The 11,139-nt window shown below is 46.0% G+C and overlaps 1 protein-coding gene across 2 annotated transcripts; it reads right to left on the reverse strand.

Moving 5' to 3' along the window:
• Window positions 1-208: 208 nt before the first annotated feature.
• Window positions 209-10,059, reverse strand: ENKD1 (enkurin domain containing 1). Of its 2 annotated transcripts, none has more exons than XM_083514835.1 (8): window positions 9,951-10,059; window positions 5,415-5,597; window positions 4,581-4,805; window positions 3,894-4,066; window positions 3,403-3,564; window positions 2,812-2,981; window positions 1,475-1,611; window positions 209-1,118 (listed from the first exon to the last, which is right to left on the reverse strand). In XM_083514835.1, the coding sequence occupies exons 2-8, from the start codon at window positions 5,497-5,499 to the stop codon at window positions 958-960; spliced, it is 1,113 nt and encodes a 370-aa protein (XP_083370961.1). In that variant the 5' UTR covers window positions 5,500-5,597; window positions 9,951-10,059; the 3' UTR covers window positions 209-957. The 2 variants fall into 2 exon arrangements, with proteins under 2 accessions (XP_083370961.1, XP_083370962.1); XM_083514836.1 differs by having other exon boundaries at window positions 5,415-5,637; window positions 9,951-10,038.
• Between the last annotated feature and the right edge of the window lie 1,080 nt (window positions 10,060-11,139).

Here is an 11,139-nt window from a genome sequence, read left to right on the forward strand (position 1 = left end):
GCCAGAGGGGCCTTCTGTGTATGCAAAGCAGGTGCTCCTAGGATTCATCCTTGCCTGCAGTTCTGAGGAGCAGAGACTTGTTGTGTTTGTACGATGTATCATCCAAATGGAGGATGCATTCACCATATATCTGTAAATTAAAAATAATCCCTCAGCCATTTAAAAAATCTTCCAGAGTGTTTGTGAAGGCACCCAGTTTCCACCTCTGTTCTGTGACAAGTGCTTTCAAAAGTTTATTTATTTATTTATTTATTTAAAAACCTACCCAACTATTTAAGTTAAAATTGAATACCTATCCCTCTGAGCACTGGCCGCTTGTCCAGCCAATGCGTGTACCTGAACCGTCTTGCAAAAAAGCAGAACAACGCCCAGGGTGCCTGCTCAGTCCTGCTGGACTGTTAGAGCTCCTCAATGCACTCTTCCCAGAGGGGCAGCTCTGCTATTCAAGCAGTGGCTACAGAGGATTTACAGATCTCACAACGGCCAGATTCCTCTGAGACCAAGCACCTCTCTCTCCCCTCCTCCACCACCAACCATCCCATCTCCTTTTTGGCAACCTACTACTTTTGCATGAAGAACAAGGAAGGGGAACCTGTGGCCTTCCAGATGCAGTTTGAACTACAACTTTCATCACCCTTGAACACTGGCCAGCAACTTTTGGTAGGCCACAGATTCTCCCCGCCCTTGGTGTGAAGCAAGACAAGCAGACAGGTATGATGCAGACCTCTGTTGCATCCCAGCTCCTGAAAGGCTGGGTGCCAAGAGCAAGCACCAGAGAGTGGTCAGCCACACAAGTGTGGGGCAGAAGCTTGCATCACTGAGTCAGCCAGCAAGGATGGCTGAGAGAGGGGGAAGAGGATTTCTGGCTGAGTGAAAGAGCAAGGAAAGAAAAAGAGACCTTTCCTCTCCATTGCAGTCCAGAAGAGAAGGCTGGGAAAGGGAGCATCTTGCCTCTGCCTAGGAGTCCAGCTTGATAAAGACTTTGGGCCGAGAGAATATTTTGAGTGCCTCCTCAATCTGCGACAGCTTATTCTCCAGGGTGGCACGTCTGTTCTGGACGCTGAGGGTGTCAGTTCGCACTGGAAGCAGCAGGAGGTCTTTCAGGAAGCGCTCTTGGCCTAAGAGAGAAGAGGAAGAGTGACCAGCTTACAGTTAAGGATGCCTGCTCAATTCAGTCAGTGAAGACAAGACTGAGCTAGATATACAGCTAGACGGACAACAACCTGACTTGGTATAAGACATCTTCCTATGTTCCATAGAGCCTCTGCCAGGTGTGGGGGGCCATGTGGCCCTCCAGATGTTGTTGAATTAAACCTCCCATCATCGCTGGCCATTGGCTACCCTGGCAGGGGGTGGTGGGAGTCAGAGTCCAAAAACATCTAGAGGGTAGCAGGTTCCACATCCCTGAACTAGACCATCCTGGGCCAACCCGACATGAAGCAGCTTCACATGTCTTGCATTCCGCCCTCCTTACTTTGTTTGAGGTTGTTGAGCGTCTCCAACCGCTGGCTCTCTGGCATCATGGTGTGGCCAGGTGGCATGGAGGGGTCAGGCATGTTGCGCTGGCGCTCCTCTGCCTCTTTGCGCCAGTGGTCCTTCCTCTCAATCAGGCTAAATCACAGCAGAAAGAGCATAGCAGTTAAGGCGAGGAAAGAACGGCAGAGAAAGCTAGGAGGAAACAGCACCTCAGACTTCAAGGAACAGAGCCTGGCCTAACCTCACGTCTCTCCCCTCAGGGCCCTACAAACCAATTAAGTGGTAAAGAAACGGCTAGAAGAGAAGTTGGGACAGGAGGCGGGAACAGATGTGGTGTTTACTGCAGTCAGGGCCATCAATCCAGCCTCTCAGAAATGAAACTCCAGGAGGAGGGGTTTCAAACACAGGCATAACATGGCCACCCAGACTTGTGCCTCTCACCAACTGCGTGGAGATATTCCAAATCATTAGAAGTTTTTGAATTGTCTTCAAGGGCAGCCCCACAAAGAGCACATTGCTGTAGTCTAATCCCAAAGTTATCAAGGCATGAATGAGGAATAGCCAGGTCATTTTCAGCAGTGAGTATAGCTGGCCAATCAGCCCAAGCCAATAAAAGCATTCTATGGTGCAGAAACCACCTGGGAATCCAAGAACAGAGCTGCACCCAGAAGTAAGTATTCCCTTCTATATCTTTAAGAAGAGTTGTGACCCCACCCATTTTATCCATCCAGAATGGCAGAATCTCCAATTCAGAATACTGTTTTATTTATTTCAAATCACAAACAAAAGGGGCTAGAAACTTCCTCAAAAAAATAAAGCAGAGATTCTGGGAAAACTAAATTCAGCAGCTGATATGAGATGCCATCATGCTCCTATGGCAGTCCTGCACATGGGCAGGATGCTCCCAAACTTACTTCTGGTGCTTATGCCAGACAGACTGCTGTGTCCGAGATGGTAAATCTGTTCCTGCCATTTCAGACTGCAGGTGGTGGATCACATGACTGAAAACTCTCCATTTAAAAATGAACTCACCGCATATGTTCTCCCTACTATGTCAGGGAGAATAGCTCTCGCTTAGCTTTCTCCTTGACATGCTTGTTTTCTATGGGAAGGGAAGGGGTATTTAAACCTGTGACCACCACTTTGCAGTCTTGTAGAAAGGTTGAACATTGATTTCTTTACTTCTATTTTTCAACCTTATATTTATTGGGTATTAATTTTATTTTCTTGCAAGTAGCCTTGGAGGCCTGTTGTAACACAGAAAAGCATGGATAGCAGTATTTTAAACAAATAAATACTGAAGCCAGATGGGTCAGGGGTGAGTTGGATACCTACTAGTGGGGGACATGGCCTTTCTGCTTAGCATTGTACTCTTCCTGATCCTTGCGTTTCTGCTCCAGCACTTCAGTCAGCGACTGCAAGGAGCGTGAGCGCCGCAGCTGAGCCCGTTTGGCGTTCCGGGCGTTGTGGCTGACAAAGTCCACCCCTTGACTCTCCTCCTGGTTCTGTAAAGAGAAGGGTAAAGAGCTGGAAGGCAAAGAGCTTCGGGTGTCAGGAAACATTTTCTATAGACCAGGGACAGGTTTGGTTTAATTTCTCCTAGACCCTAGCCAACTTTGAAAGAATGGATCACGTCTTTGTGGCAGGGGGAGGGAATATTCCCCCCATCAGATCAAAGAAACAAAATAATTTGGGGGTCACAGAGAACATTCCAAGAGTGCTTTGGAAGTGCTGGAAGTCAACCTGATGAACAACTGCAAAAAATGTCCCTCCCACTGCCTTGGGTCATCACAGAGCTCCATCATTTACTGCACCCCTGGAATGGAGAGGTTGGGAGGAGGTCGGCTAAAGCACTAACCACTCATGAGGAAACGGAAGTATAAAGCAGATTGCATCAGCACCGGTGGGCATCTCCCCGCCCCCCACCTTGACACTCCCATTCTGTGATTCTGCAGCTGCTGCATCTGCTGTTGCTCTGGACTGGGCAGGGTTTGGAGACGGTGACCTGCATGGACGAATTCCTGCACCGCAGCGCGAATAGGCTCTCAAGTATTTCTGATGCTCTGGATTCGGAGGACTAGGACTCTCCTAGGAAAGAGGAAAACAGGAGGAAGAATTACTGCACAGTCACAGACGGGTGTAGACTAAAGAACCCAGAGAACATCACTGATCAACCTTCAGCATAGTCTATTGCACCTGTTCCTGATGACCACCACCTACCTTGTTTTAAACTGGGACATCAGACAGGGGTTGCCAATATTCTCAGATCTGTGGGCACATTTGGAATTTTGAGAGAGTGCCATCAGCACAATCCCGTCTGTTTCTTCTTTGTTCACTGCCTATATCACTTTCCTCTCAGCAGACAGAAAGAGAGACTGCATGTAAAATGTATTGCCAATAAGCAGTAGTAGAAATACCTGCAGCTTTGCTTTGACTTTAGACTCCACACTCTCATACTTCTGAGACTTCCACAGGGCCTTCACGGGCTTTGGTTGGCTGAGCTCCCGAGCCTGCTCCTTCTCTCTGCATTTCCGCTGAATCTCTCGCATGCGCCTCAGATTTTCCTTCTCATAGTCCTTGTGATCTTTGCCTGCATTGGCAAGAGAAAGAAAACATTGCTCTACAATCCTTGAGCTACAGGCACAAAAGCCTCTCTCCCTTGAACTTCCTTATGTTTTCCTTGTAAAAAAACCAAATAGACAGCTCACCTGTAACTTGTGGAGAGAGACAAGAACTCATATTTCTCTCCGTGTTACAGAGGTTGTACAGCCAGGATTACACCACAGGTCAGAGGTAGCCAAAGTGTTGCCCTCCAAATGTTGTTGACTACAACTCCCATCAGTCCTAGCCTCCATCATCCCATCCCATCAGGCATGATGGGAGATAGCCACTGCTGTAGGTGAAGAAACCCACTGTAACCACTGTTAAGATGGTTAGGCTGAAAAACAGTGGCTGGCCTGAAGGTCACCCAGTGAGCTTCATGGCTGAGTGTAGATCTGAATCGGGGTCTTCTGAGTCCCAGTCAAATACTCTTAACGGCTACACCACCCCTAATGCTGTCAACAGCAGGCTGGCATCTGTCCCTATGTTGCGACCACACTTACGCTTAGGTGTCACCTCCTGGAAGAAGGAGATCCCATCCAGCTGCAGGAGAGCTCCCACTGTGCCCTTCTTTCCCATCTCTAGAATGTCCTTGGCATTTGGCTTAATCCGTGGAGGAGGGTGAGCAAGGTGCGCACTGTAGCATTCAGGGTAGAGGCTGCATTCTGGAGGAATGGGGCCGGGCAGCAGATCCAGCTTCAGAGAGTTCCCTTCCAGTCTCCCTCGTGCTAAAGATGGAAAAAGAGAGTCAAGAAAGACTGCAGCTCAGAGATAAAGTTAATGCAGATGCTCTCAGGTCAAATCTCTGAACACTTCCAGTTAAAAGGAGGCGATGGGAAAGACCCCGGGCCCAGGACCCTGAAGAGCTGCTGCAGGTCAGAATAGACAATACTGGGGTATAAGGACAAATGATCTGACTTGGGAAAAAGAAGTTTCCTATTTTCCTAACAGAACGAGAATTTACACATTCTGTCACCCTAAATTAGCACTTTTTCTAGACCAAATCATTCCTGACCAGTGTCCTCCCCAGCCTGCTCCAGCTCAACCTCAAGTATCAAGTAGCTGCTTGATTACTACTCTCTTAAAGGTCCTTTATTAGGGGTGCAGAACCTGATGCCACTGAGCTCCCATCAGCTCCAGCCAGCACAGCCAATGGCCAGGGGTAATGGGAGTTGCAGTCCAACAAGCTGAAGTCGTCAGCAAGGGCTAGTGAGTGCTTAGAGGATTCTACCCATTATAGAGAAAAATATGGATCCTTCTCTTTTCCAGAGGTGAAAAGGAAAACTGATTATGCACTGAGATTACCAGGGTACCCCAGGATCACACAGCACACTCACCTGATAGGGGACGCCTATAGTAATCAGGGCAAAGGGAGGGATCAGGGGGAATGGGCCCTGTAATCCTGGAGGGCCCCTCTGACATCTCAGCCTCAGCTCCAGACCAGGAATCAAGAACTGCAAGATCTCACTTTCCTTAGTTCTTCCTCCTTCAAAGTCACTGGCAAAGCATGGCCAATTTATCTGGAAGAACAGGAAACTGTAGGGAAGCTGCTGCAAGGAACTAAACAGCATTATATCCTCAGTGTTGGTTTTATTTCGCATCTCCCACATCATGCTAGTCTTAGAAACATTGCTACTATTATCATGTCATACATGTTAACTACTGCAATAAAGCACACATTTGTATTATATTTATTTCTGTCCCGCCTTTTCCCGAGAGATAAATACAGCTGCTTACAGATAAATTAGAAACAGCTAAAAACATGAGGCAAGAGGCAGAATTTAAAAAACAATGAAACATTAATAGAATTAAAACTAACTAACTATATATATGATCTATTAAAAGATACAGTTATAATAGAATACATCACAACCCCAGTTCTTTCCTTAAAATGAGTCAGCTCCCCAAAGGCTGTTGGAATAAGAAAGTCTTCACCTGCTGGCAGAAGGGCATGGAAGTATACATGGAAGTGCCTATAAAAAGCAGGAAGCACAACTGGTTCCGAATATGGTGTCTAGATTGATAATGAATCCCCTGTATGATAAGTATATTTTTTCTGGGTGTAACTTCAGAAGGAAGTTCTTCTAGTAGTCCCAGCACACACATGGTTAAGCCATAGAATTCGCTACCACAAGATATAGTGGTGGCCACCAACTTGGACGGCTTTAAAAGACAAATTTATGGAGGTTAAGGCTTTCAGTAGCAACAACTTATGATCACCATTTGCAATCTCTCATAATAATGATTCCAAAAGAGTTTACAATGCAGACTAAAACAATACAGTACAACCCTATATAAGTCCACTCAGAAGTAATGCAGGTAAGCCATACTTAATCCAGGGGTGTATAAGATTTCAGCCTATGGTATATAAACAAAAACAATAAACAGAATTAAATAGCAATTAAAAGAGTGGAGTAAAAGCTTTCATTACCAGGGTTTACAAATACAGCATCCTCCCAGTACTTAAAATACAAACTATTAAAATGCTTGAGAGAACAAAAATGTTTTAATTCAACACTGTAAAAATAATGCAGGAACCAGGTGAATGTCCTCCTCAAGGAGGTGGCTCCTTATGAATCGGCCTGGCTTCTGTCACCAACATTGGAAGGCTTGATCTTTGTGCCAGCCACCCTTGAGATTAGGGGAGACAGGGCTTTTTCAGTAGTGGTGCCAAGAGTATGAAAGGTTCTCTGTTGGAGTTTTGTTTTTGTTTTATAATTATTCTTTTCCCCCTCGAAATACTTGAGCATATAATGTTCATGTATTTTGAGATATAAAAAGAATAAAAGTATCTCCTGGAGTTTTAAATTTTGTATTCTCAAAGTTTTATTGCTGCTATTTGATTGTTATTGTGGAGCTTGCCTTTTATTTTTATTCTGTCACATTTTCCTGTTTTTAATTCAAGTATCTTTTATTTTACTGGATAGAAGTACTCAGCTATCACTATGATGTATCAGTTACAGTCTGGTTTTAGCCTGAAGCATTCAGAGAGGCAACACAGCAATACTAACGGACAAATCAGTTTGTTTTCTCAACTATGTTAAAAGCTTGGTGTTGAATTACCAGTTGCCTTGTTTGTTTGTTTTTACATGTTTTCAGACACAGATATAATTGCTTATACAACACGTGCGAATATCTTTGAAAAGCAACAGTAAAATAGGCCTCAGCGCTGCCAAGTGTTTCTGGTAAAGGCCAAGCTCCTGGGAGCTGTACAGAACCCAAGTCTCTGGGTTATCACCATTAAGTGGAGCCTCTGTTTCAGTGCCAGCTAGAAAGGGAAACATCTGGCTTTATCTTCCTACCATGGATCTCACCTCCAAAATGTTTCCTATGCACCTCCAAACAGACAGTGACACCTCCATCACACCCCAAAGCTACACACAGAACCCTGGAATTCTGCCCACTCAAAACAGGTGCAACCATCACGGCTGAAGCACAGTGCCAGACATCACAAAGCTGTCAGCGCAGTCAAGCGGGCAAAAAGGCGGCAAGGGGGGAAAAAACCTCTCGAGCAGCCATCTGCCTCCCATCACCTTCCCAACGCTCACCTCAAGATGCTCCCAGAGCACATTTTACACATTGACTATCCTACCTCAGCACCTAGGTAAGATACACTCAAGCAGACTGTTGCTGTTTTTGTAGAGAAGGGATGGCTGAAGCTAAACAACAACCGTAGCCAAGCTTGTTTCATATATAGGAAGCCAAATGCCTTCCTCACACCTCCATTAAAAGGGGGGGGGGCGCTTAGCAGGACACTATTGGCTTCATTCCAGGCACAGCACAGAGAATGTGTTTATTCTGTTGGCTTGGAGGGCAAACGGCTGTTAGGAGCCAAGTACAAACAAGCTGCTGGAAAGGCTCCTTTGCCCTACATCAGGGAAACTGCAGCAGCCTAAAACTGAGGGAAAGGAGGACTTTAGGATCGATTCTTGCAGTGCAATTAAGGGGCAATTGGTTCAAGCCTGGGATGTAGCTGGAAAGGCAATTGCAACATGACAAAAGCCCATTTTGGTACAACTCGGGCAGAAGGACTCATGATCTGTTGCTCCCCAAGTCCCAAATTACATAATATCCAGACTGATTCACACGTGATGCCTGCATTAGGGCACACTTGACGGGAAAAAGGCTGCCTGAATCTTTTGCCACAAAGAAAAACTGCAGTTTTGTATGCCAGTCCTGAACTCATATATGGAAGCCATATAGTCATTAATGAAAAGAGCAGTTTCCAATGGTTTAGGCAGATCATTTGCCACAAGAACAGACCAATACAGATAAGAAAAGGAAAGCAACTAGTCACAACCAAAATGGTTGCACAAATTGATCTTGGGTGCCTATCAGGTGGGAATAAAAGACTGAGATTGCTAAAGAGTTCATAAGCTAGTCTATTCCATTTCTTCCCAAATATAACACGCTCCCTCCACAAGTATCATCTCATATGACCCTTTAAGTCAGAGATGGGTGGACTTCAGTCCTTTTTCAAAATACAGTGTCCATGGTCATCAAATCCAGGTTAAATCCATAAAGCAAGAATGCACCCTTAGCCTCCCTTCACAGTTAAGGCATAATTTTAAAAAGAGCTACCACGGATGTAGCAATTAGAATGTCAAACTAGGCCCCCATCTGCACTATACATTTAAAGCAGTATCAAACCACTTTAAACAGTCATGGCTTCCCGAAACAAATCCTGGGAACTGCAGTTTGATAAGAGTGCTGAGAGTTACTAGGAGACCCTCTATTCCACGCACAGAGCTACAATTCAGTGATTTCACTGTCAGCCCCTCTTCCCAGAGAACTCTGGGAACTACAACTCTGTGAGGGGTACAGGGGTCTTCCAACAACTCTTTTACAGACTATACTTCCCAGCTTTCTTTGGGGGGAAGCCATGGCTGTTTAAAATGGTATGTTACTGCTTTAAATGTATAGTGCAGATGGGGCCTAAGACTTGGGGGTTGGGATGGGAGACAGATTCAAATCTTCACCAAGCCATGATGCTCATTAGGACACTATGGGTAGTTTTGCTCACACGTTTGTATGCCACCTTGGAATCCTCTTGATGAAAGGTGGAAATGTTTTAAATGATCTACCCTCCTTTCCTCTGTTAAGAGCAACTCTGGTAGATCGGACCAAAGGACCACCAAGTCCATAATTCTGTTTCCACAGTGGACAACCAGATTCCCAGGAGAAGCCCACAAGCAGGACTTGAGTGCAACAAGCTCACTCTCCTCAGCATCTGGTATTCAGAGAAGCATGCTGCTTCTGATGGCAGAAATAATATAAAGTTGTCAATGGGAGGAGCCACTAATAACCTTTTGAAGCTGTCTAAACTGGTGGCCACTGACTCCTGACAGCAAATTCCACCTCTTTAACAGAGATTAGGGAAATGAGGGTAAGGATATCAATGGCTCCTAGCCACAAAGACCAGAGCTCTTCTTCCAGGTGCTTCTGAAGGCCAGTCGCTAGGAGCCACAGGTGGGAAGGGCGCTGTTGGGCTCAGGTCCTGCCTGCTGAGCTTCCCGTGGCCACTGTGAGAACAGGATACAGTACCGAACTAAGATGGGCATTTGGCCTGATCCCTGAAAGTTGAATTATGCGCTGCGCACGTTAGTTCTTCCTTTTGTCTTGTCTCGAATCTCCCTCCGCTTGGCTTCCTCGGAGGACCCCTGTCGCTGCCACTGTGAGGGGGAAGGAGAGCAACTTCTCCCCATGCACTTTCCATGCCACGCGAATGTTTTCACAGCCCCCGCCCCGCCTTTTCACAGCGAGCGCTGCCCAATCAGACCGAAGGCCCCCTTAGTCCGGCACCCTGTTTCCTCAGAGCGGCTAAGCCCGAGAGCCCACATGCTGCTCCGCCCCTTTCGCAGCCCCCCACTCACATTTCTGGTCTCCTCTGCCCAGCGGCACTGGGCGGCTCTCTCCGAAGAAGCGGCGCGGGAGTCAAATCCCTGGCAGTTGTACTCCCCGCCTCCTGTCTCTAAGCAACAGGCGCTTCCTGTCGCAGGTTGGACGAAGAGCAGAGGCTCCTGGGAAGTGTAGTTCTCGAGCCTCCATGAAATAGCGCTGGGGAGAACGAGCGCTGCGTATCTCTGGCGAGCGTCGCCCGCATTGTTTCTCGGAGTACCGACCGCGGGTGAGCAAATGCTTGCTTCGCCAGCAGAATTTCGATGCTACCAAATGTCGCCAAGCTCCTCCTTTCATCCGCAACAGATAATATATAGGTTACTGATAAGCACCCGAGATAAAAAGCTATCCCATATCTGTGAGCCAGACATAGTAGAATGGAGGGACTGATAAGAGGGACCAACTAATTAATTTGCTACAGTTTCCATTGTTTTATATAGTATCTTGATGTTGCATTTTATTGATTTGTGAGCCTTCCAAACAACTCCTGCTATAAAGGTAGTTAATAATGATGATGAAAAGCTCAACTTTAAGCAGCTTGGAAAAAGAATTTAAAGTGTTTGTTTTTATGCTTTTACACACACACATCATATTTTTTCCAGAGTTATAAGGTCGAGGAAAGGGCTTTCTTGGTGGTGGCAACAACTCCGTTAATTTTTTTTTAAGCTCTGGCCCAGCATCCTCTGACAGTGGCCAACCAGATGCCAGTGAGAAGTTTGCTTCCCACCAGTTGCTTGGGAAACAGTAGAGTGGTGTTGCACTCACCTTCTGCTTGTTGGCTTCTGAAAACATGTGATTGGCCACTGTTGAAAACTGTATGGTGGACTGGTAAATGGGCCTTTCATCTGACAAATATCTTCTTATGTTATTCTTCCTATTATTTATGAACACCTCTAGGTGCTGTACCATTATTTTAAAAATAATATAGTCCCTCCCTACAGACTCATAGTCTAATTATAGATGTGATAGGTAAGGCAAAAGGAATGAGGAGGGGAGAGGAAAGCAAACACTTAACCAATGGCAGCTTCACTGGCCGATAGATGGAGCCAGTTGGTCTCTCTGTTGGTCTCCTGACATTTGTAGCTCATGTGCCATGCCACTATGCCATATCTAAGAGACAAATTAATATCCATTAAGCTATTTGGAAAACAAGATATTTGTTTC

Source organism: Podarcis liolepis (genome assembly GCF_965112155.1).
Source record: "Podarcis liolepis genome assembly, chromosome: 7".
Lineage (NCBI taxonomy): Eukaryota > Metazoa > Chordata > Lepidosauria > Squamata > Lacertidae > Podarcis > Podarcis liolepis.

Coding starts and splice junctions, on each gene's coding strand:
- ENKD1 (XM_083514835.1), bottom strand. CDS start 5,499: ATGTCAGAGGGGCCCTCCAGGATTACAGGGCCCATTCCCCCTGATCCC. Junction 3,565..3,893: donor AAGTCAAAGCAAAGCTGCAG/GTATTTCTACTA, acceptor CCTCTTTCCTAG/GAGAGTCCTAGTCCTCCGAA. Junction 1,119..1,474: donor GCTCAACAACCTCAAACAAA/GTAAGGAGGGCG, acceptor CTTCTCTCTTAG/GCCAAGAGCGCTTCCTGAAA.